Consider the following 26,810-nt stretch of genomic DNA (forward strand, 5'->3'; position numbering starts at 1 on the left):
CAATCTACAAAACAATTTGTAGTTTGTATGAAACAAACTCTACGAAGATGGTCTTTTGCTATATATATTAAGATGCATGCTCTTATCATTTCCAAAATATTTGCTGGGTGGGGGAGTCTATTTGTGAGTATTTATATACTACTGGCTTGTGTGTCTATATATATATATATATATATATAGACACACACACACACACACACACACATTGTATATGTATATCAAAAGGATTTTTTCTCTATTTTGAACAATCAGCTTTAACTCTCAAAAACCATTTTAGAAACTATATTCAGATAAAACTAGGAAGGGCCATACTGGAACTATCTAATCTAGAATTCATGTTGGGCTAAGGCCAGATGTTTCAAAAAGCTACATAATAAACTAACAAAAATGAAAAATCAGTTTCTCAATCCAAGTGTATCTAAAATACTTTTTTAATTTTGCGCAAATTCACAAATGATACAATATTGAAGTGTTTTTTAAACATACTGTACAATTATATTAGTTAAATGTTTTACATCAAGGCACAGCACACCATATTTTACAGATATGCCTTGAAAGGCAGCAACTTAATGTAATCCCCGAGATTTGGCAATATTGCCAAGATAAATAGCATGGATCACAGATATGCTAGAAGATAAATAAATAATAGATGCTGTCACATTTTATTTGAAATACAATTGCATATAAAAAGAATATACAAGAATTTAACTTGAATAATTAGATTCTCTTTTAATATACGTAACAGAAGTACTTTCATTTGTTTTAAACAAAACATTTTTAAATACTAGAAGGATGCAAAAATGAAACTCTATTTGGCCTTGATTTATGGAGAAGAGTTGCAAGTTGCTTTCATAAGAAATCAAAAGGAGTTGATTTATTTCAGTTTCATGGCAATCTGAAAAAAAAGTAAATCCAGAATTAACAAAATTCTGATTCTGAAATGTTAATACTGTCATAACACATATCCACTGATTAAAACTATTACTTGAACGACACAGCTTTGTTTTATACATGGGACACACATTGCAACTGATTATTTAAGTAGCACATCCACTGCAAGCTCTCCTTGTACAAAGTTTAATAATGCACAATTGGAATTATATCATACATTTGAATTAGCCATTCTTTGTTTATGATCAAAAAGTGAGAGTCATCATAAGCCTATTTGTCATTCAAACCACAACTGACACTCTACACACAGGCATTTCTTGGTAAAGTTATCTATATCATGTATATTGTAGTGTGTTTACCATATTCCTGGTGTCATTCCATGTTTTATATTTGAATGTCTCTCCTTCGCCTGCCAAAAGCTTTAGATCCCACATTGGTAGGTACAAAGTTGTTCTTGCCAACTGCTCCTGATCTGCTCAGGAAGTCTGCCAGACGATGGGTCACACAGGTTGCTGTATTGCAAGCCCTTTTCTGTGCTGTTACACTGCTTTTCAAAGAAAAAAAAGGAGATGAAAATTACCTAAAGAATATATCAGAGATTCAAATAAAATTAAATTTAAGCAGTAAGGTAAGGTTCTACTTAGAAAAATGTTTCTACAAAAAATGTGATTCGGAGAGTCTGCTCATTATGTCTTAAGGACTTTCTAGTGTGCTAGTATGTTCAGTTTATGAGTTAATAATGTGCATTTTTCCTACCAGGCTGGCAGACTAAACCAGCTTGTGAAAGAAACTGACATTTTCTTTCTTATACACCCCAGCAATAAAGGTTCTGTATACCAAAGGATGCCTTGGTTTCACTTGCACAACTCCATTACCTTCAGCAAATAACAAAATAATAAAATGTACACAACTCTGTTCGTGATAGACAAAGAGGAAGAACATCTAGCTAAGCTGTGCTCCATAAGTCCTGCAATAGTAATGGCATAAAGTAACAAAAACATATTTTAGCTACCCAGTTCAGCACCTAGTCCTCTGAACAACTGTAAGGTGTATGATCCTGCTCTTCCTGAGGACAACTGAAGTCTTGAATGGACTTGAGTTCAGCAGGGTCAGGAGTTCACCCAACAAATAAATCTGTTGGTTAAAAAGGGATCTATTTGGGGGAGTGGGGTTACATTTCAGAGTTGAACCGCACTTACATTAAAATTGTGTCTATTCTATGTATTTGACTGTTTTTTTCTGATCCAGCAAAACCCTTAAACAAGAATAATCCCATTGACTTCAATAGGACTACCCACTTGCTTAAATCAAGGCATATAGTTAAATATTTTACTGGGTTTGGGTCTTTATATACATTAATTCTTCTTAGTTTTTGTTCAGGTTAACGTCCTACTGAAATGAAGGAGAATGTTGCTCAAGTTAGGACTTCATTACAACAGAGTTCTTAATCAGCAAGAAGAAACATCATTGGCAACAGTATAATCTTTTTCTTAACAGGTCTCTGGTTAAGAAATATATACTGAAAGATTTTAAAAATGGGTAAAGAGGCAAACATGGTGTCATGAAATTATTCAGATAGCCAATGCATCAGCATGAAGAAATTTAATGTAAATAGTTCTAAATAAAATAAAAGAAGAATATTAGATTTCTTACCTTGATGACTTCAATGAGAACTTAGTTTTAAACTGGATTATATTTCTAGTATTTTTCTAACTACTTAAGGCATGCAGTTGAATCCTTTGCCGTTTCAAAGACTTAAAAGGGTCCACAAAAACTGTTTTACTAGAAAAAGATGGTGTGTTTGTTTTTTTTACCCATACCTACCTATTGAAATAATTCTAAACAGTCTGAGAGTTATGTCTTTATATATGCACTTAGCAAAATGTTCTACTATTCTTAAATTAACTTACTATACAACTTCTGCATTGTACTGACATTCTTGAAGACGGAAAAGTTTGTTAATCTTTTCTGGCTTTCTCTAGAAATCTCAGATGCCAAAACAAAAAATTAAAACAACAGACCTAATCCTTATAGAAAAATAGGTTTATTGAACAAGTGCACGAGCAGGCATGAAAGAAGAGTTTATTTGTACATGGAGTAGCCAGAAATGAAAAGCTTCATTTAGAGTTTTTTAAAATAAATGTCTAAGAAAATCATTTCAAATTTCAAAGCAGTGCTGTTCATTTGTATTTATTTTATTTGGCATATGCTTGCTATTTCTAACTTGGTATGTTATGTTCTTTATCTTCCTAACTGAAAGTCCATCTCAAATATTCTCTGTCAAAAACAGAATCAAAAGAACATAGTAAAGTTAGCAATCAAGGTTAGATCCACATGCATCAAGTTAAAAAAAAAGGGTAGAAATAAGCATGTCTAGTTGTTTCCTAGGGATTCCCCGTAATTTGCATAGCGCTCATTTTCCAGGTCATTCAGCACATTCCTTTTCTTGCCAGGAGTTCCAGCCCCGACGTCAGTACGAGGGTAAGTTTGCAATTTGTGCAATTCTTGAGACAGTTTGCCCAGTACACAAGTACTCAGACTGGCACAGCGTTTGGAAATAGGTCTATCCAGGCTGCAGGAGGGAAAAAAAAAAAACATGCCAAAAAAAAGTAATATAAACCATGCACAGTCATGCATTACATTCCTAGATAAATAACTGTAGCTAGAAGACAAAAAGAAAAGGGAAAAACCTCCCCCATACACTCACATTTCATGCAAGAGGGGGGGTTCATACAAGGGAGAGTAAATCAGAAAGGGCACACAATTTATCATGGATTAAATTAATATTGTTTTGTTGAACAAGCAAGTCACTTAGCTTTTTAGACATTAGCACTTAAAAGGCAAGATGCTAGCAATTAAGGAGCAGGAAACTTCTCTTTCAGTATATCCAACATGCTGTTCTGTTTCTCATTCATCATCATGCCTTGCAATAGGAGTTCATTAAGGATAATGCAAATTTATACTTGCATGCCTTGGCTTTCTGGGAAAGGATGGTGCTACGTGCATTAAGGGGAATGCCCCAACTTCTGCCAATGGCTGTCCATGCCTTACAATAGCATGCATTTTCATGACAGAGAATTCAAGAGTGATTAAACAGCCCTCAGCACTTCCACCATTAAACATACCTCTTGCTGTCATATTTTAACACAACCCCTTTCAAGTTCAACTCGCCCTCCAATGGCTTTTTTATTTTCTTTCAGTTGTGAAAAACAGATAGAAGCAGGTTAACTAGGTGGAAACCATTTTCCTGATACTGACATGAGAAAACAGCTCTGTAATATTGTCCCTTTTCAAATATTGTATAAAGTCATCCACAGTCCCAAGTGAAAGGTAATCCTTAGCCTGTCCGAGCATTGGCTGAGGTTGCTCTTGTTGAGAAATCAAATAGACACACACAGGGGTCAAATTTCCCCAGTGCCGTGCACATAACCCCAGGGCTCCTTACCTATTCCCTTCAGTCACTTTTTCCAGGTCTTCTGCTGTCATCTGTATGAATTCTTTCACCAATGCATTTAATAACCTCCGAGCTTCATAATCACTGAGTGTCACTCGATCTGTCATAGACTCTAAGCCAGGTCTAGGTGGAGACAAGCAAGACTGCATGAATATAATCCTGGCTGTTGCAGGGAATCTTGCATAGGATGAGATAGATGGAAGAGCTCTTTTATGTATTCTTCCTTATTACCAAGAGTGTCTTTAACTGATAGGCATGAGTAGCTTTGGCTTGATTGTAACTTATCTAACATATGAAGAAGTAATATAAGTAATCTATTATGTATTAGCAAATATATAGCTCAAACTTACAAGATCTAGGGATTTTTTTTTTCATTTTACCATAACCCATATCCTATCTAAAGCAATAAGAAATACTAAATATCACTACACTGTTCAGATAAAGTACCTTGAAATTCATAAACGTCCACAGCTCTCTGATTCTTACCTGAGTGGAGCTGCCTGGAAACTATCCATCTGGCAAACAACCAAGGCATAAACAGCAAGGAAAGATGAAATCTTCAGCATAACCATAATGTCCTCTCTATAACAAAGAGTTACATCAGTGGCCATTTTCAAACCCCCTCAATTCTATCAGATGTACTTAAGAGTACATCTTTCTCTACATACAAAACTTCACACTAACTCATTGGGTTTTTATTGCTTTTTTAATCATTATCTTTGAATTTGTCTTCGTTATTGACCTACTTTTATCTTCTTATTTTTTTCAAATATTTTAGGATTACTATATGTATTTAAATTGTACTCCTTGGCGTTTTTCAGTATTATAATTCTATAAAGTTCAAACTGGTGATGAATATCTGACTGTAGCTAGAGAATTACATATCATTTTGTGTGTTTAATGTGTCATATATCAGTTGGACAAACTAGCCTCTCAGGTATAGCACATCTCAAGAAAAAACACAAAAGTAATTCAGATATCAAAATATTCCATGGCCAAGATTGTTTCCTGTGAACATGTTCTGTAGACTAATTTGAATATGTGCAGTATTTAATTTTACAGTATTTAGCAGTAAGCACAATTACATTAAAGAGTGCTCATTTCTTGATCTAATTGACTCACTAATATCCCCTGTCAAATGCACATTAGATAAGATTAAAAAAACTGGATTATTTAATTTTACCAAATAATCTCAAATCTCAGACTAACAGAATGAGTCAATCAGAAGAAAACTTGATTCAAGGGATAAAAATAAAAAATAATTATATTTTAAAGAATTTGTCTCTGCCACCCCCCTTTATTTAAAGTATATTTAACTTTATTTCAGCCCATTATTACCTACCACATATACTGCTGGCTAACATAAAATGTAGGATCTCATTTTCCAGACCTTCATAGGATTAGAATTTCCATACAAATTTTATATTACTATTTCACAACAGATTTTATGAGAAGCTTAAAATGATTAGAAAAGAAAAAAAGCTCTTCAACCTAATCATGTAAAAGAGGCTGTTCGTTCCCTGGAAAATGTAATAAAATGTATGTTTTTATTTCCTTACAAATATTATAAGCGCTAGTGGATAATTTTACTGACTTGTGCATGGCTTTTGTTCACCTATTTTTTTAAGGAAGCCTGTAATGAGGAACTTAGCAGCCCCATATAAAATGCAACCAGTTGCAAATGAGACCCTCTCTGAAAGCACAGGCAGAACAAACTGGAATAGAATAAAGCATCCCTAGCTGTAACTAAGCATCATTTGAAACCCTTTCTTAGATCACAGGCAAGCCTTACAAATTCAGCTGCGGTGAAGAAGACTTAGCAAACTCTAAATTTTAAAAGACGGAAACCCACACTTACCTTGCAATGCAAAGCTTCTTAAGAAACAGTAAAATGTGCTGAGAGTTTCCTCAATATATGTTTCTAAATCGTGATCCTGTTCAATGCCCAGTACTCCCTTTTATATCTACCGCCAGGGAAAAAGTGTGTAGGCGTTCGCCCAGCCCCCGCCGGCCAATCGCATGCTCTGTTGGCAAAACGCAGCCAATCAGCAACGGAGTTTGCGACTCGAAGCTCTCAAATTACGTCATCTTCCAGTCACTGAGTATTCCATTCACAAAAATTTGCCAGTCATTTGGCTGGATCTGCTGGGTTGATTTGCATTGAGGTCATTGAACGAAAAAAAAAGTGGGGGGAGACGGGAGGGGGGGATCACTTCAGACAATTAATGAAAAGTAAGGGAAATCGTCTCGAGCCATTAATAATGTACAGTCCACCCCGCTTCCTCCCACCCCCTCAAAAGTACCATATCTTTTTAATGAAAACTTCAGAGGACAGGTTATTTACTTATTAGAAGCGACATCTACTGCAAAAAATACTGCATTGCAGACCGGGGTGGGGAAGGACATGGGGAAACGATGGATTGGCATTCCCCTTTTTTTTCCCCCTTGCAAAAGAGCAGCTATAGTAAAGGTGCTGGGTAGGTGGGTGGGAAACAGTGTTTGCAGGATTAGTTCCAAACGCTTTAGTAAGATCGCTTAATGTTTTGTAATAAAGCAAGGCATAAGCGTACAGAAGTCAGGCTGTTTGGGGAGAGTTTTTTCTGTGTGGCTGAATGAGCTCTGTCGTGCTCCCCTGGAGCGGGGAAGATCTCGGGGTGCCCCAGGATGCTAAGCTCATAGCAGAACAGCGCTTCCCAGCTCGCGCATGGGACTCACTTGGTGGGTTAAGGCTTTGACAACGGGTTAAGATTTGAGAACTATGTGCTAGACTGTGTGTGTATATATAGCGATTTATATATATATATATATTTTTTTTTTCCAAAGAAAAAACTGTCTCCTGACTCCTGCAAGGCTAAATGTTCGCGACCCCCGAATAGGTAGTGCTGGAACCACTGTGGATCCGCACTGGGTCAAGCGTATGAGGTTCATAGAGGGGGGATCGGGTTTAAAAATAATCCTCCCCCCCACCCAAAAAAAACACAGCAGGACCTGATGCTTGCACAGATTTCAATGTGCTCTAGTTCAGGTCCTGAGGCTGCATTGAAGAGAAAGGACCAGTGGAGAAGAGCCCTCTTTCCCCGCCTCCCCACTCTCTTCTGAAAGAATCGCCCACCCTGAGCTCTTGTCGGGACCCTGCGAATCGCCCCGGGGGGGAATGGTGCATACAAACCACCCCCACTTCTAACCTGCCCTGTTTCCCCTCGGCCCTGTGACTAAGAGGCATCCTCCTAGGGGAACCCTGTCCTCTCTCGGCGTGGGGGCAGCTGAGGGGAAAGCAAACCTGAGGGGAAACGCTGCTTAAGGCTGGAGGCCGGGGGGAAGCTGCCTCCCCCCAACTCTGTAACACCCCCAGCGCACTGCTGGCTGATCCCCCAGCCCCCATGGGGAGCGATCTAGCGCCCGGGTATAAACCAGAGCTGTTTCAAGCTGTTCCCTAGAAGATCTGGAGGGTGGGGCGTGCTTTGCTCCTTGCTCATGCTGTGAACTTGAACTTGCACTGGCGGAAACGGGCGGCGCGGGAGGGAGTTTATTGCAACCCCGGGAGCTGCCCAGGGTGGCCCCTGGCCCAGAGGAGTGGCTGCGAGAGCCCCGATCTCTTTTTCGCAGCAAATTGGCAGCAGCCAGAGGACAGACTCGCTTGAGCAGCTTCCCTGGGCGGGCAGGGCAGCTGGCAGGTGCTCGGCCGCCGCCAGGAGGGAGCCCTGATGTATGCCTTGCCATAAATAGGGGCTGCAGTAGCAGGTGCCTGTGCCCCAGCTGCAGGGGCCAGCTGCGCCGCCCCCGGCCCCGAGCGGCACGTTCCAGCTGCTGGCCAGCTGCTTCCTCGGCCCCGCAGCTGCATCCGCAGTGGAGGAGCCGCTGCCATCTCCAGGCTGGGGGTGGGGGGGCATGAATCACTCTCTAAGGGGCTGTCAGTGGCGGTCCAGCCGGCCCGGTTTGCACAGCTGCCGGAGAAGAAGAGAGCACGGCGGGGCGATCTCTCCCTGGGAAGCAGCACTGAGGTGCGTACTTTCTGCAGGAGGGCGGGGGGAGCCCTTCCTTTCAGACTCTGCCAATAGAAGTGTGTGTGTCCCGGGGGGGGAGAGCAGCCCCCTCTCTGCCTCCCCACAATACAGCCTGCCTTTTCTTCCCCCTGGACTGAGTATTCACCGCCCTTCTGGAGGAGTGGGTGGGGGGATGTGAGGCTGTCCCTTCCCCTTTGCTTGCCAGGGCAGCCTCCGCTTTTTCAATCAAGCCCGGTTCTGCTCCTACCCCTTCCCTCCTCCAAGCCCTCACGTGAGATCCCGGAGCAGAACCAGGCAGACAGGAGATGTCCCCGGGAGAGGACAGCAGGGAGGCTGGGGGTGGGGAGGCAGCAGAGGGGTAGTCCGTCCGGTCCCCGTCCCCCGTCCCCCACCCCCGGGCAAGGTCCATCAGGCTGATTGCTTCTCAGTGCGAGAGAAGAAAAAGAGCCTCCTTATCGCACCCCAGAGACTCGCAGGCACTGAAAAGCCCTTCCTGCCTTTACTCAGCGCTTCAAGTGTGTTTATCGCAGGAGCTGGTTCTCCCCAGACCCGCCTTAGGAAATGATCCGCCAGCTGACAGCAGGAGAAAGGTAAAGGTAAAGGCAAGCGATTGCTCAGAGCACGCAGACAGCTTGAGAACCTGCGAGATTCCCAAAGAGCCGCCGGCAGCTGACACCGCCTTAGGTGGAGGGAAAAGACCTAAGGGAGCGGGGCTAGCGCAGCACCCCAGGCTCAGCACGGGCGACCGCGAAAATAGCGGCTTTCAACAGCAACCTGAAGCGCTGGCAGCAATTATACCTTCATAGAAACATGAGGCTCCCTGTATGGGATAGGAAGGTTAAACACATTCCCTCTCCTCTGACATATGTATAATATATGATTGTTCCATTTACTTAATGGAATCACACACACACACACACACACTCACTCTACCCTTATTTCTTTGTTTCCCAGACTTTGAAACTACTGTCCTATATGTGCTTGAAGGAAAACCTGTGACTTTTTCCTGTAGGTTGATTATGAAACTCTACGGAAATATATATATTCTTTCTCTCTGTATCTCTAGATAGATAGATAGATACAATGACTTTGCACAAACCTATGGAAATTCTTCCCATTTTTACCTAGTACGAAGATCATTTTTAAATGAATGCCTTATTTAATCGTCTGCATTCTTATTTAAGCATTTTAACTCACGTTTCAATGCATTTATTTTAATACTTCGGGGGAAGGGAAAGTAGTCCTGACTGATAGATTTTCTGAGGGACTAGGGCAAATGCAATCCATTTTATCTTTAGCTCTAAAGCATACAAATATTAACCAGTGGTACGGAGACGTTAAAAGATGTATCCTATCCAAAAGGGTCGTTTTAAATTTTCTGACACTCTTTTTTTTTTCATTCCCAATACCAAACTGCTGCCGTTTCCTTCGGCAGTAATGGCATGGCATACATAATCTTGCTTGCTTTATAACAGGATCGTCACAAATCAGTTTCCGATTTCTCTACACTTTCCAAACCGGCTTGGTGGATTCAAAGGCTAATAATAATAGTTACAGACCAGAGGGGGTTCCCATACCTTATTTTAAGGCTACCAATTAAACTAGAATACACACTCAGGAGCTGTATGTATATGTGGAACCATACCATCGGTGCTATTAAGTCCGATTGCCTAAGGTTATAATTTCCTTGCTTACAGACAAAATTTCGATCTTTCAGTCTCTGATGAAGTTTTTGGTTGTAGCCGAGCTGGTCTAAGGACACTCAAAGAACCTCGCCAGTCTTTGACGAAAGCGTCTAACTGATGTTTATTCATTCCCCTTAACCACACGCTACAGTGTAGCAGGGCCCCAAATTCATTTCATGCAGGGGAACTGATCCAGAACAAGGATCATCATTTCAAGGGACACGGAAAGAGTCGCCTGTTTAGAAACTTTGGGATCGTTTTAAAGCTTTGCCAGTGATTTGCAGGATGGGCAAAACGTTGGTGTAGTGCAGAAAGGCTCAGCACCCCCCTGGGAAGTGCTTGTTATACAGGAAAAACAGACCAACTTGTTTGCAGCTGAGCTGCTGGTCGAAAAGGAAGCGTCAAACGCTCCAAAAACCTCCTCTGAATTGACGCCAACATTACAATAACACAGAGCCCTTTGCTAAAAGCCATGACAAACGTAAAGATCAATTTGGAGAAATGAAGACGTCGCAACTTGAAACGCAAAAACTGGGCTTTCTTTTCACGGGAAGCCACTGGGAGGGTTTGTTTGTTTGTTTGTTTTAATTTTCTTATTTATGACCATTATTATTCAGCTTTGAAATATTTTGTTTGTCACATTAATGGGAGTTTCCTTTAAACTGCCCATTCATGACACTTACTTAGCAAAACAATTTATCTTGGGAGAGGAATGAGCCTGTTTCAGCAAAGATCTATAGCCTCTATTTCCGAAAAGACTTTTGTTTTTCTTTAAATCATTCTGTCCTTATTTTCAGCTAATCCTTTGCTTCATACATCTTTAACATACCATACTACTGTGTAAAGAAGCGTTTAGTCATTATATGAGCCATTTCACCCGCTTGTATACTTAGGCAAGTAGCTCTCAAATGTTTTGGTTAAATTAGTCCATTTTCCAAATCAAAGATTTCTTTTCTGAAACACCAATTTTTAAAACTAGATCCAAACACCAATTTTTAAAACTAGATCCGTGTTTTATCAAGTGTACATATTCTATTTTACAGTGTGTTAACTGTTTCTTCTTTCTTATGTAGAATACCGTTGTTTTTTTACTTTAAAACATCCCTTGCAATTGAGATAATATACTGTATTCAATACTTGTTAATATTAACATTAATAAGGATAATAATGAGAATGAAAATAATGCTTATCTTATCACAGCTTGAGGGTGCTTCAAAGAACACCAGCCAACTAGTCTCTCTGTCAGTGCGACTCAGCTTCGATCTGGACAGTAATCTGGTTACGAGCCGGCATGTTTTTGAGAGCTGTGGAAGAGACCGAGGGCTGTCACAGGATAATGGTCTCCTGTTGTCAAACAAGCAGGGACATAAAGGCAAAGTATTTTTCTGTGCTTTTATGATAAACTAATCAGAAAAGCAACACAACTTACCGAGACTTTCTATTCCAACGAATTTCTTTCTGTGTTATCCAATGACTGAAATTAGAGCAGATAAAACCATTGAGGGGGGTGGATTTATTGTAGTGTCAACGAAAATATATGTTCAGATCGATTTTCACTTGAGAAAGCAACTGCTATAAATAATCAAGACCCTTAAGTAAAAGGAATCTTTTTAAGAGCAGATTTCTTTTGTCAAGTTCATAGGTAGAAGCCTAAGAGTTCAAGAACTAGATAACAAGATTTTAAGTACAAAAATTAAATCCTTAAAATCCTTAAAATCAGTTGTTTAAGAATTTTTAGCTAACATGTTTCAAAACAATCATTTTCCCTAGTATAGACATTCTCATTATGTTAACTGATGGTCCTTAACAGCCCATCCAGCTGACCCTATGATAAGCTACATAATCAGCTTACCTCCCCCACCCCAGTTGGTGTAGTGTTACTTTACACAAAGTAAACTTCCGAAGTAAGCAAATCTTGAAGCCAAACAAAGCAGCTGCACAAGAGGAAAAGACACAGAAACCCACATTATGACCTTTATTTATATAGATCCAGTGGGCTGTGTTGGGGAGTATTTAGGGAACCAAATTTGTATCCACATTCTTTTCACTCTAGCTGCATATCATACAGAGTTTACTTGGACCCTACTTGAACTTTATGCAGGTAGAATGAATTTCATCATAAAATAGTGCCTATATACAATCAGCCATATTCTTTCCATAAAAATAGTCTAAGTAATATTGGAATGGCCATACTGGACAGACTCCAGTATCCTTTCTGCCCAGAATAGGATGCCTTAGAAAAAAATGCAAAAAGTCTTAAAGAAGGATAATCTGTTATAGTTTGCACCCCATGACGTCTCATCCCAATACCTAATAGCTAGAGATTGTTTTAAGCATGATGTTTCCTCTATCTTCCAAAGTGTTATTAGCATCAGCTACTGTCAATAACAACAGAATAGATGTTTACAACAGTCAGTGTTTAAACTCTTCTCCAGTCCTATTTCTCAGATCCAGGACCAGGGTTGGACCAGATGTAAAGGGCATCTATTCTACTGAAGTAAATAAAGTTTCACTAATTGTTAGCAGGATTTGTCAGCAGCTATCCTATAAAATCTCCAGAAATTTCCTGAGCTTCGCAAGTGCTGTGATTGATACCCAGGTAAAAGAGTCCTCTCTAATAACCATGGAAAGCTGAATCAGGTGTTTTCAGCCACTCCTTACTCAAGACCGGAATCCAAGAGACCAGTCAGTCCAAATACCTATTATAGAAATTGGGAATGAATAAATGAGTCAATGAACTTGGAAGCAGATTGGGTTTTTCCCAAATGTCTATTTTTTAACCCTGGCTTATATATTGAAACTAATGATGATTACATTTTTTTAAAAAGGGACATTGCTCTCTGCCAATTCTTTGAATGGTAGAGAAAACAACAAGAAAAGAGAGAAGATGCATTTACTTGGAATGAGGGAAAACACCATTTTGTAGATAGCTAACCATAAGAATATATAGAATTCTGTAAAGCTCACATGGATACTTCAGGGATAGGGCAGCAAAAAACATAAACTGGTAAACTTGACCAATAAAATAGATATCTTTGCAATGTGGCCTGTTTTTCTACCTAGTCTATCATACTCTTTGTAGCTGTATCTGTCACCCAGAGGAAGGGATTTGAGTAGCTTGTTTGGTATTTTTAATAATTTATTTTACTGGACCAACTGTACAAATATCACCAGTAAATACATAAATAAACCCTTGCTTCTTGCATATGTCCTGGGTTATAACGGATACAACAACACTCCAACCCTGCCCAGAAAAAGAAAAGAAAGTCCAAGGAGTAGGAAATCTTCCTCCTCCCTAGGATAACAAAAAAACAAAACAAAAAAAACTTAAGTAAGGAAGAAAAAGGAGGTATCTATAGGACCTGCAATAGATAAAAGGGAGCTTCATGCATTACAATGGCTATGAGAAAAGGATGTTCTCCAAATCTTCTAGTGATTTCTATAGTGATAAAGTAACTAATATTTAATTTCATGAAAGCATTTTCCTTTGCTCTTGGGTTTTGTAAAAGCTTGGGTAGAACTTTTTTTTTTTTAAATTAAACCTATATTTGGGACCAAATTTAATTCAACACAACCTTTTTTTTTCTTTAAAAATAAAAAGCAACTTCTAAAACATGATAATCAGATTTTCTTTTGTCCTTTGATATGTTTGGCCTATGGGAAAGGGGCAAACCTGAGAGCTAGCTATGGTTCTTCACAGTGCACATCTCCAGCTCCACCCCAGCATGAATTAGACTAGAATATATCCTAGCCCTTAATGCATGCCAGCTAGCAGTGGTCTCCACCTGTTAGGACCTCCTGACAGCAGCAAATTGGCAAAGTACAGCAACACTTCAGCCATGTCCTAATTTATCAATGGATATATCATTGAGATAGAGGGAGAATGATATAGGAAATGGCTCTGCTGGCTTTTTACCAGCTGACAACTCCCCAGAGGGGGAATTCTCGGCTCACCAAATGCAGCTAGTGGTTAGCCCACTTCCACAACCAAAGACGGCACAAACTTAAATTGTACTTTAAATTCAATAGATCTCTTTAATTTTACACATTCTAAACTGGGCAAAAGGGTTGAATGTTTCCTATATCTATTTGAAAAGTTAGATCAGAATGTACAATTAATCTTGTTAAACAATATATTTACACATTCACACACACATAGATACCTGCCTGGGTTCATACATTAATCTGACTGCTTGCAAAAGTCAGAGTCCTATTATTGCATGCACCCTATATACTAATAACATATCTGTAAAAGTCTGGTGGAGAAACTATAGGGCAAAGTAAGTGTAGCACAGAATATGAGGAGGAGAGCTTATACAACCTTTCTTCCTGAGAGAAGCCAAGCAAATTTGAGCAGCTTCAGCATGGGGTTTGGTCAGGAAACCAGAAGCACAGCCATCAGGTTTCGATTTCACCTAGTAGATGACCAAAATGCAAGTGACAGCCTACCGTGAGTTGCTCGACTAAAGTGTAAAAGTGTCCAAGGGAGGGTAATAGAATCACTCCTAATCAGGTAAATTGTCAGAGGGGTCTGTGGTGCCACCAAAATAGGAGGGAATGCCTGGGTGCCTCAGATCTCCATAGTACACAAGGCAGCTGAAGCAGGAAGGTAAGCAATTAGAGTGGAGGTGGCTATCAATCTGTGCCAAAATCAGCTGATTGTGGCATAGATCCTCCTTAAAGGACTAGGGTATAGCAGTGGTGGCAATGACAAAGGTTTTCTTCTGCACTGCCATTGCATCTGCAAAGGGCTATCTGGCAGAACTCGTCTGGATAGTGAATAACCTAGTTAATTTAAGTTGTCTCTGGCTAGAAGTCAAGTCTTCTCCAGACCACTATGATGAGTTTTCTATCTGGTTTTGAGACAAAACTGCTCCCATCCAGCATGGCTTGGACTACCACTTTTGTTGCAGTTTGAGTTCATAGAAGCTTGGTCCTGTCTGGTTTCTATGAATCAGTTTCAATTGCTGTCATGCCCTGATGCAGAGGATGTACTCAGGGGGGTGAGGGCAGTCAGCTGTGAACTGGACCCATGCCCACCTTGGCTTGCAAAAGCCAGCTGAGGGAGAGTGAGATCAGTGCTAATAGGGGTTGTCAGTGCCTCCCTCTAGGAGGGCAGGGTACTGGACGTTCCTTAAGTCTGTGATTGTCGGGCCTCTACCCAGCCACCTGTTGCCCCACTTTCAGCCTCCCCTTTCTGGGGGAAAGTCATTGAATGGGTGGCTGCCTGACAGCTCCAGGCATATTTGGGAGCTATTGGATTCCTGGACCCTTGTCAGTCTGGCTTTCATTCCAGATATATCACAGAGACTGCACTCATGGCCTTTGTCAGTGATCTTCACTTGGAGATTGACAGGGGAACTTGCACCCTGTTGATCTTACTAGATCTTTTAATAGACTTCAATACAGTTGGACGTGAGGTGCTAAAAAGCATTTATGTGACCTGGTGGGTATATACTGGACCATTCTAGATTGATTTCACTCCTTCCTAACCGGGTTCCCAGAAGGTGGTGAGGAGCAAGGGTTTGCTGTCACCTTGGGATCTTTCCTGTGGGGGTCCCCCAGAGCTCTATCTTGTTGCCATTCTTGTTTAAAGTGGGTGCATCTACACAAGATGTTTACTGACCAGTTGACTAATTAGCTGCACAGTAAATGTCTTGGGATCTACACATGCAGCTCTGTTAGGATGGAGTAAACTCATTTACTCTGCAGCAAGATATTACTTGTAAATACAAATATTATCCTACTGCAGAGTAAAAGGCTCCACAGCAGTGCATGTGTAGACATTGCCTCAGCTAGCTGCGAGCTAGCTGTGGGCACTGAAGCACCCTGGTGCCCCAGCCAGCTCCTTCACAGCATGTTGAACCAGGGGGAGCAGCCCCAGGCTGGCAGGCTGATCCCCAGGCTCCCTGCCAGCCAGGGCTGCTCTTCCCCAGCTCAATGTGCTATGCATGAATAAACTCTGGAGCTTATTGCTCTGGAGTTTATTGCTCCCGGGTGTACATTCAAATGGTGCACCTAGGACCAATAAACTCTGGAGCAATAGCTCCACAGTTTATTCATGCTCCATAATTGCAAGAGTACATGCGCCCTATACAGGCACACACATACAGGCTGCTGAGAGAGATTATGCAGACATTTGAAGTGAGGTGTTAACAACATGTTGATACAGCCTCCTATGCAATATGAATATGCTATATGCTAAGGACACTCAGTTGGTGACACCAAGTGCTTGCTCTTTTTCTCATCTGTCCTGGGCTCTGCACTTAGTCTTTTCCCAGTGTCTGGCTGCTGTTGGGGAGTACATGTGGGTGAACCAACTGAAGCCGAATCCAAACAAGACAGAGGTGATGGTGGTGGCTAGGCTACTTGACCTCAGGAGGACAGGATGGGACTTGAACTGGGAGACTTATCATTGATAGGGTTCAGCTGCCCCTTCTCTTTCAGGTTTGCAGCCTTGGAGTGCCCCTGGATTTTTTGCTGCATCTGGAGCTTCAGGTGGCAGCAGTAGCTAAGAGTGTTTTCCACCAACTCCATCTGGTGAGAAGGCTGTAACTCTTCCTGTCAAATTTGGATCTGAGAGAGACAGTTAGTTGTGTTAGTCTGAAGTCAGGCAGAAGGCAGGGTAGAATTGCACCTTATCGACTAACTACATCAGAGATGCATAAGCTTTCATAAGACTATATATCTCTGATTTAGTTAGTCTATAAAGTTTGTATCTGGCCACTATCATCCATGCTTTCTTAACCACAAGGCTAGGCTTCTGCAATGTGCTCTATGTTGGGCTGCCATTAAGGAGTATCTAGAAGCTGCAGCTGGTACAAAACATGGTAGCCTACTTTCTGACAGGAGTTGGTCACCAGGAACACGTAACTCCATTGCTCCATAGACTACACTGGCTTCCAATAGCTTCCATAGTACAATTCCAGGTGCTGGCTTTGACCTACAGGGCCCTAAATGAACTGAGCTTGGTGTAGCTAAGGGACCACTTTTGCCCTTATGCCCCACAGTTCCTGAGGTCAACTGAAAGCAACCTCCTGCAAATATCATCAGAGTGACAAGTTTGCTTTGAAAAAACACATGGAAGTTCATTCTCAGCAGCTGCTCCTCAACTTTGGAACTCTCTCCCACTTGAAGCCCACCAGAGGCCAAGCCTTGGTATCTTTCAGATGCAATGTAAGACCTTCCTTTTGGGCATTTAACAAACAAAGGTTAAGCTGAGATATTATTTGGGGAGTTTTTGTTTTATATTTTATTTTAATAGTCTCTCTGTTCTTATCAATTATTTTGTCTCTTTCTGTAAGTCACCCTGAGCTTTTGTTGAGAAGGGTGGCATATAAGCCTAATAAATAAATAAATGTCCCCATTATAGGAATAGGGAGGCATGTACACATCTCTGAAGGACACTCCTATCCTTATGATAGGGGTACTTACATGCCTACAGAAGGTAACAGAAATGATGAGCTATGACTTTTTCTGGTTTAACAAACTTATGAAATATGATACCTCCTTGCAAATATAGCTGACTGGAGAATGTCATTTAGAAATGTATAGATATTCTGATGTTATAGGTGTGTTAAAAAGAGTGTTGTTTAATTCTCAGAGATAAAATCTACATGTGATCTTATGTTTGCCAATACTCTTATGAAATGCCTATCTCGTGATTAATTTTCTAGAGTAACTAGGAGGCATATTTCATTCACATATCTAGACAGATCACAGGAAAAGAGGAAAAGGTTTTACTTACCATTCTGTAAAAATACTGTTTTCTTATAGGATGTGTTATTTATAAATGACTGCATGACTAGACCAGATGTGCATTAGAACATATACAAACACCCATTTAGAAAATAACCTAAAATTGAAGGCAAATGGCTGTCACCTGAGAGAGACTTTTCATACACATTTTCTAATCATGTGCAGTAAATAGAAGTGTTAGAGATTCTGAAAGCAGAAATCAGTTCCTATGGGGTTTATTGAGACAAGATATGGGGAAGTAATTAACATTAACACACACACATTTCTGAGATATACAAATGCTAATTAGAAATTATTCCTTTAAGAGTGTAATAGGGTACACCATGTGCTAAGCTAAATAACTAAAAGGTGAAACATGACAATTATTTCCTGTTATTGGATTGCCTTTTTTTCTTTGGATCTAGGATTTTTGGATAAAAAATATTTTAAGATGATAATTATGAAAATGTTTAAAAATTATTTAACTAAGATAAATGCTTTAAAAGACTTCCTTGTTTTGCTACAGTTTTTGTATTAATAATCAGAAAACAAGTTAAACTTGCTGCTTTAAGTTTCCAGTGATTTGGGCCTACTGGGTACTGGCAGAAGTCAAAGATTAATAAGTTTAAAAAAGCTCATCAGAATAATATAAAACATAAATACAGACTAGAGAAATGGTTAATATAGTATTAATCTTTTAATTTTAAAACAGAATAGTATTAATTTAATAAAAATAATCCTGTGGTTAAAAGATGTGTTTTTACTAGTTAGACAAAAATATTTGTGAATCAGCAAAGGTCACCGGGGATTAAGAGGAAGATAAACTTCTTATAGGTCCTTAGTAATGGAATAAAAAATAACAGTGGCTGGATACAGAAAAAATTTGATTTCTTCTGAAGAAATCAATAAGGTTTAGCTCTTGGGTCCATTTTATTCTTCCTCTGTGACCCATCCTAGAGTGTCTTGAGCTGTTTACATATGCTGACAGCTTTCAGATATATTACCCATCCTGGTCTTCCACCCTTAATTAAATCATGCCTCTAATAGTGATTCCCATAGTGCATTGGTCCTTCATCTGCTGGTATCCTACTCAAGTCTTTTCTCTAATAAATTTAACTCTATCCATCCCATCCAAAATGCTGTTGCCAAAATCACCTTTTCTTTTCTAAAGGCTTATCTTTTCTTTCTCTTTTTTTCACTGCACAAAATCATGCCCAATTCAACCTATCCACTGAGTGCATTTGAAATATATTTAAATAATAGAGAAATGTGGAAGATTTAAAATAAAATTTAACCAAAGAACTAGCATTACTTCCTACCATCCTACATATCATTTGAACCTCAGTCAGGTGACCAACACAATTCAATACTCCCCTACTGCACTAGACAGAAATATTCCCCTGTCCTCCCTGGCTCACCAAAGAAATGTGCACCATGTTCAACATTATATACAAGGCCCCTCATAGTGAAACCCCTGACCATATCTTTATTTTCCCTTCACAGTGGGTGCGTCTACATGTGTGCCAGACTGTGCAGCTGTTACTGTGCAGTCATTTAGTACTTGCTTAAACAAGTACCAAATGGGCAGTAACCACCATTACTGCACAGTCCTGGAGCCACTCAGTAGTTTCTGACGCTGCTGAGCAGTAGCAATGAGCTACTGTGCAGTAGCTCATTGCTGCTGCGCAGTAGTGTTGACATCACAGTTAGTGCCCGCTGAAGCTATGTTGCCATAGCAATGAGCTAGGATGATGTAACTCATTGCTACCTCAATGTAGCATCTTGTGTAGATGCGCCCACTAGTATCTGCTCTACTAATGACAGCAGATTAGATACCCCATTCAGACTGCACTTTTACATATGACTTTCTATCTTCTTCCCATGCTTCCCATTATATTTTAAACATCTTCTCCAAACATATTTACTAAACTCTTTTCTTCACTTCATTCATATTGCCTCAAACTTATTTCAGTCATCTTATCTGTGGGAATCACTGGAAGGGAAAGGTAACAATCATCACTGTGTTCATAGCTAAGACTTTGTCTACATGGATTATTTACTGGTTTGCATCAATGAAAACACATCTGTATCCACACAATGCAATTCCATAGTATAATGTAACTGACAAATTATGTTTTTGGTTCTATTGGAATCAAACATAATTTTGCCATGTAGGAAAAACATATCAATATTTGTATGGACACTAACATGCTTTGAACTATTTTGATGGTCTCCCAGCTACCTTCCCCAATTTCTTTGCACCCTGCCTTGACCCACCCTGCTCTATTTACCTGTGTATCTTTACTACTCCATGTCATTGTGACTGAAGGTCAGTTCCCTGTTTAAGTGCTGGTGAATAATAAGGTTTGATCCATTTGTGTACTCTAGAAAATATCATTCTTGATAAGTATATTAATTATTTTCTTCTAGTGCTGTGCAATGTCTCTTCATTGAGCTTCTAACCAAAACCATGCTAAGGTTGCAGGTGTCTTGATCCTCTGGGGAGAAGTGAAGGTCCAAGAAATATGGAGTCCAGAAATAGAAAGAAAGACATTTCTGAGGAAATCCCCAAAGGGAGGGTGAACAGGATCAGAATGAGAATGCCATGCATTCAGTGCAGCATTAGCATAAAGGACATAAGAATAGCATGTAAGAAGTGAAGGACAAAAAGCAAATCTGCAGCTGCACTTGAGCCACATGTCCAACTTGTTATCAGATACACAGGATTTGGCATAGAATGATAGTATTGACCTGCACTTTTTCTCATCCATAGTTGATATATAAAAGGATGCTGATGGCTATGTTATCAACCACCATGAACATATATGTGCCTAATAGCTAGGAGCTCTTCAATGTACAAGACCTATAGAAACTGACCTGGACAACCTATTCCTCAGCCCCCACTGCCAGCTATCATTTTGTCCCTATACACACTCAGGCTTCCAGCAGTGGTGAAGAAGAGGTTGGGATGCTGTGCTGTTATGCATGCTGTGATACACAGCTGGTATTACTTTTTTCTCCTAGAGCTGCGTGCCACCATTTGGGTGGACATGACCTAGTAACTTTCTTAAATTCCACCCCACCTCTCTGAATTACTACCTTCTTCTGGATACTTAAGATGATGACTGCATTCAGCAGGAATGGAACATTAGCTTAACAGCCGCAACTCCACCCCACTCATTTTTTTTTCTCAGTTTGCTCTTCTATTCTAATTGAGACACCTTTCTGTTTCAACATTGCTGTGCACTCAGACTAGAGATCTTGTTGCCTGTGGCTGTTTTGTCACTCATGCTAAAGCTGACCTGTTCCCCCACCCACCATACTGCACACTTGCTTGTTAACTACATCAGATTAAGAAAAGAATAATTTACCATGGAAATGTGTTTATTGAGAGCATACTATACTTCTTGAGATACAGTAAAGGTTTCCCTTGCCAACCATGGCGGGTAGGTTCCTGAAAGTTCCCACGGTTGGCAAACGGTTGTTAGTGAGGAAAACCTGTATGCATTTTGATGAAGCCAGCAATTAAATCAGTTAATCAGTTCAAATCTTATCAGTACTAGTCTTAGCAAGGTAATTTCTTATCAGTTCAATTCTTAGAAATTTACTGCTCAGTAGAGGTCTTAGCAATCTCAGTACAAAACTACTCAAAAGTCCAGAACAGAAATACATAAAATCCAGACAGTGCCCTGCTAGGAGCATTACGTGTGCTGTACTCCCTAACACTGCAAACTCCTGTTATGTATGACACTCTTTGTAAAAAAATACTAATGACACAGCATCCCCCAAGATGTCTACAGGGAGTGTGAAATGAATTTTAGATACAGCAAATGGTCTGATAGGTTTCTGGAACTCGTGGTAGGGGTGACATCTTTTATTAGACCAGCTAGATGTTTACAAAAAAACCCTTTATTTGCAAGCTTTCAGGAACAAGCAGCCTTCTCCAGACTATTCCAGCTTTTCCCTGAGCCTAATCCACATCAACTGAACTGCTCCAAACAGGAGATTTTACCACAACTTCAACTCTCCTATGAAATATGAACTTCCATTTTTACCTGGGAGAGCTTTTACAATCTTTTCTCCTATGCCTGAAGAAGGGTGCTTGTGCCCAAAAGCATGCAAATAAAGACTTTTTTTTTGTATAAAATCTAGTTATTCTAATAAAAGATATCACCTCTACCATGAGTTCTGATTCCTTTTGTCTCTAGACCAGTACAGCTACAACCTGGATACCTGATAGTTTTATAACATTACAAGGCAGGACTTCCTTCACCTTGTTTCCCTAATGAGTGATTTCTGGAAGAAAAGGTAGAAAAGAGCGTACCATGCCCAGAATCTACCAATACTGGGGTAACACCCCAGGGGTGGTGTCTTGAAACTGTTAGATGAAGAAAAAATATCTTTGCTATCACAGAAACTGAATAATGAACTGCTTATTACTTTTCTCCCCTTACAAGTTCCACACCTGAGGTATCCAGACACTCAAGGATACCACTCTTAACAATTGCCCAAAGTCTACTGAACTTTCAAGTGAAAAAGAAAAAACAAAAAATGAAATGTTTAGTAACCTCATGGAACCCTCTGAAAAACAAGCAAGGGCTCAGGTTTCTCAAAGATACCAAAGAAGTACAAGAAGCAAAAAGATGAAAATACCAAGAGACAGCTTTTTTGTGACTTAGGAAAAGGTAGAGGAGGGGCTTACTATGACCAACTAGCTGGTGGAAAAGGAGCTAGCTGTAGCAGAATGATGTTGTGTGAAGCAGAATCTTGCTGTGATATAGGAGTTTATAGAAAGGGACAGAGAGATGCAGAGGCAGCTGATGGAGATAATGAATACATAAATATTACTGCTGGAAATCATACTTTATCCCAGTGCCCCATGACCTTCTGCCTCCTCCCCTTTTGGTATTGCCTTACAATTCATATAACTTCAAACTTCATCTGCTTCTACAGACTCTGGAGAACTCCCCCTTTTGGAAGCAGCATTTCATTCACCACTAGAACCCACAATCACAACACCTTTCTGCATGTTAACAAAAAGAGTGCCCTGTTCCCTTATGCCCCAAAATCTGAATACAGAGAATAAGCACCCAAAGGCTGGTGGGAAGCAACACTGAAACAGCACAGACAATGAAAGCACATCTACCACATTTTTAGAAATTAGTGAATATACACAAAGGTATTAGGTAAAGTACATGTCTAAAACATTATGTCCTTTTCTCAAAGTAAGTGTACAAGGAGTCCCTAACACTGTGATTGTCACTTAGCCCCTAGTGATTGTCACTTAGATGAAAATGTCTCATGGGTGCTCAAAGTGTACTGTGTCTCTGAATAATGGCCAAGCTGGCCATCTATAAGATCAGGAAGGAGGCTCTGGCCAGGAGGAGCCATTCTATCCAGCCCGTGGAGCCCCTAAAAATTTTAGAAAATTAATATTAATCTGCCCTGGGCTGCCTGTCATGTGGCCCTCGATGGCTTGCCAAAACTCAGTAAGCGGCCCTCTGCCCAAAATAATTGCTCACCCCTGAGCTACAGCATAATCTGAAGATAAATCTATTGGGGTTTTAACAATAGTTAGGATAGAACCTACTGCTGGTGACTGGGAGAATAGGGCAGAAGACTGATCAATCTATATATGTCTGGTTTCTAAAAATCTTTTTAAAAGTCTGTTACTGGTTACTGTCAGACACCAGATATTGGGCTGAATGGACATTTGGTCTGACCCAGTATGGCAATTCTTACACTTTTATGTAGTAGAGGGCAAGAAAGGTCCCCTGGAATAGGAGAAGGAATGTGAAACATCATTAGTGTTCATGATATTAGCTAGAATAAGTAAAACATTTTCATTAAAAAAAAGGTGAGGCTTCCTAAAAAAGTTCATATTTCCTGAATTTTGAAACCACACTGTCTTAATGTTGCCAAGCCTATCTCGATGGTCAAATAGGTCTTGGAGTTCAATGGAGAAATACTCCTGTCTATGAATTTTAAGGCTGATGTGGAGGATAAATACTGGGAATAAGTTATGTCATTTGTTTCAAAACAAGAGGGGCACTCTATGAATAAAAAGTCATCAATAACCTCCTGTGGATTGACAGACTTTCAACATACAGAGTCATATCTTTTTAATAGTGGCAAACATATCAACCCCAAGAGTCGGCCTTCCTATGCAAAATTGGTTAGCAATGGTCCTGTAGCAATCAGGGGTTGCAAGCCTTGGCCAGAACACTTCTGAAAGGGTAAGGGAACTCTTACAGTTTCATAGTTGTATTTCTTATATTGCTGTGATACTTCAATCTGAAATAAGTTCCCTGTAGACTTTTAGGAAAATGGCTTTTGTCATCCTGAAGATCTGCAACTACTGCATTTGTGAAATCCTCCTCCCACCACTGTTTGTTTTCTGCCCAGAGATGGCGCAGCACAGTGAAGCTGTTCCAAGAAAAATCCCCCTGAAGCAGTTCCTCAGTTTTGTCCTCCTCCGCATTCTCAGGTGCATTCTTGCCCTCCTTTGATGCAGCTGCAGGCTGGGCAAGTAAAACTATAGCTGTAGCCATAGTTGCTGCTGGAAAAACTATAACCAAACCTGGTTAGTAGAGAGTTAGTGAGCTTGCCAGCCTGCAGTTGTCCAGCAGCCACATGTCACAGAAATCTGCACAAACTGATTGACTGTGCCCAACTACAAGAATGTACAAGCATTATGTACATACTGATCTATTAAGAGTTTGAAAATGGTGCCAGTTACCTAAAAAGGTAGATCATGGGACAGCGGAAGGACTCACAGGCTTTTCAGAGGTTGACACCTGGATATGGAATGCAATGACTTTCACCTCCCCACTAGAAATCTCACCGTGAGCTGCAGAAAAAATCCTGCTTAGGGCTCACAAGCAGAGTAAAAGAACAGGGGATACAAGGTTCAGTCACGATGCTGAGTGCATATCTTGGAGGATTTTGCCTCCTTGCTTGGAAACAGTTATTCATAGCAAAGGCCAGCTGTTCATTTGGATGTGGCTGCAGCATGCTATTTGGTAGGAGGCAGTTATGATGAAGCATCTCACTTAGAAGTATATCCCACTGTGTTGACAAAATCTTTGTAACAATCTCTGCGTCATTCCTTTCTCCTTTCCCCTAGTTGAACTTTGTTTTATTCTTTTATAACCTTTCACCCCAATCATGAACAGAAAAACATACAATAATATAAAAAAGTGTTTGTACTGAAATGTTGCTTATACTGTCAGACAGCCAACTTAGTTGGAGCATATTTATTTGTCCTCTACTCCTATTTTCATTCCTCCAGTTCAGAAATATATTTTACCTCACTTCATGAGCAGGCTCAAGTAAAATCTGATGCCATAGTAGAACAATAAATGGTATGCAGTTTGCATGTTTCTCCTCGCAACAGACAACATTGAAATACATTTAGTCATTGATATTTCATTTATTATGAATATTAAATTACTACTTACTTCATCAAATATGTTCATTTTATAAGATTTGACTCAAAAAAGATTTTTAAAAATACCTTATCACCTTGCATAACTGTACTTCCCAAACAATAACATGTTCTACCAGGGTGGGGGAATTTTCAAAAGACGATAAATGACTTAAGAACCCAATCTCATTAAAAATCAAATCACTAATGAATTTGTGTAAATTTTACCAGCAGCCTAGTTTGAAAACTTCTATTCAGGTTTTACTGGTCCAACACTTACTATGTGATGAGAAACCTGGGGAACCATTTTGCCTCAGTGAAGCATTTTGGACCATGGGAAATATGTTCCCAAAGCATTCTGCAACTGTGCAGTGGACTAGATCAGTGGTTGATGACATTTCTGTAGTAGAGGACCAGACCAATCCAGCTCAGGTCTGAGGAAGGCTGGCAGTAGGACCTAGCCACCACTGCTGTCTGGGCACAGTGGGAGTGAAGTTCCCCATGGTGCAATGTTCTTCAGGCTGCTGCTGTTGAACTCTACCAAAGCTTCCCAGGTGTTTGGGCTAGATCTCATCGATCCTATAACTGAGGCCCCTTCCAACACTTGTGCTTCTATGATAACTTTGCATCTTGTCTCAAACCCCTTTATTAAATTGTACAGAAGACAAAGCTTCCAAAGACCCAAACCCCAATGCTTTTCAATTTACAAGTATTTTCATTGACTTACAATGAAAGGGAGGGAAATGTGTTGCCCAAAAGCTTGTCTAACATCTCTCCCAACTATAGAATTTGTCCAATAAAAGATACAAACAAATACATCCTTGCCTCTTGTATATTTCTTGGACTATTGGGTTTACAAAATCCCTCAAACTCTACTATTCATTGACTTACACCAGCAGTTCTCAACCTTTTTAAATCCAAGGCATCCCTCAGGAGACTCAAGGCACACCTTGAGAGACTCAAGGCACTCCTCAGGAGACTCAAAGCATATGATTATCAAGGATAACAAAGCACCATTGCTTTATGCATAGCAGGTGCACATGGGTGCACATGCACCCCCTTGAGAAAAGGCGCCGCCAACACTGGCTGGTTGGAGCTCACCACCCCTCCTGCCCTTCGCCACCAACAGCATTGTGGCTGCCTGCGGGAGCTCTCCGCTTGCTGTCACCACGCTCCCACCGCCAACAGCCCTGCCGCTGCCTGTGGGAACTCACCGTGCCCCCCAGCCTCCAGCACCCCAGCGTTCATGTAAGGCACCCCTTTATAGACTCAAGGCACCCCTCAGTAGACTCAAGACACTTCTCAAGAGACTCAAGGTGTATGATTATCAAGGATAAGGCACCCCTTTATAGACTCAAGCATGATAAGGCACCCCTTTATAGACACAAGATACTTCTCAGGACACTCAAGGCAGCCCTCAGTGGATTCAAGGCAGCCCCTGACAGACTCAAGACACATTTCAGTAGATTCAAGCACCTCTAAACAGACTCACGACAACCCTTAGGAGGCTCAAGGTAACCCTTGATAGACTCAAGGCACTCTTCAGAAAACGTCAGCTTTGAATCTCAGAAAACGAGGGCTGGAAGGGACCGCAGGAGGTCACATCTAGTCCA

At 40.4% G+C, this 26,810-nt stretch overlaps 1 protein-coding gene across 3 annotated transcripts; it reads right to left on the reverse strand.

Moving 5' to 3' along the window:
- Positions 1–378: 378 nt before the first annotated feature.
- On the reverse strand, positions 379–7,097 carry CALCB (calcitonin related polypeptide beta). Of its 3 annotated transcripts, none has more exons than XM_019476641.2 (5): positions 6,204–7,097; positions 4,832–4,927; positions 4,337–4,468; positions 1,251–1,435; positions 379–895 (listed from the first exon to the last, which is right to left on the reverse strand). In XM_019476641.2, exons 2-4 carry the CDS (start codon positions 4,915–4,917, stop codon positions 1,276–1,278), a joined length of 378 nt encoding a protein of 125 aa, XP_019332186.1. In that variant the 5' UTR covers positions 4,918–4,927; positions 6,204–7,097; the 3' UTR covers positions 379–895; positions 1,251–1,275. The 3 variants fall into 3 exon arrangements, with proteins under 3 accessions (XP_019332186.1, XP_019332185.1, XP_006275102.1); XM_019476640.2 differs by having other exon boundaries at positions 389–895; positions 1,251–1,438; positions 6,204–6,879; XM_006275040.4 differs by lacking the exons at positions 379–895; positions 1,251–1,435 and adding an exon at positions 1,445–3,463 and having other exon boundaries at positions 6,204–6,486.
- Positions 7,098–26,810: the final 19,713 nt, after the last annotated feature.

The sequence above is a fragment of the Alligator mississippiensis genome, chromosome 2, assembly GCF_030867095.1.
Source record: "Alligator mississippiensis isolate rAllMis1 chromosome 2, rAllMis1, whole genome shotgun sequence".
In the NCBI taxonomy this organism is placed as follows: Eukaryota; Metazoa; Chordata; order Crocodylia; family Alligatoridae; genus Alligator; species Alligator mississippiensis.

Bases quoted from the DNA above. Each gene is read 5' to 3' on its own strand.
- CALCB (XM_006275040.4), bottom strand. From the start codon at position 4,917: ATGGTTATGCTGAAGATTTCATCTTTCCTTGCTGTTTATGCCTTGGTT. The intron at 4,469-4,831 runs GTAAGAATCAGA...GTCTCCACCTAG, and splicing joins TTCCAGGCAGCTCCACTCAG to ACCTGGCTTAGAGTCTATGA. The intron at 3,464-4,336 runs GTAAGGAGCCCT...TCCCTCCTGCAG, and splicing joins AAAGTGACTGAAGGGAATAG to CCTGGATAGACCTATTTCCA.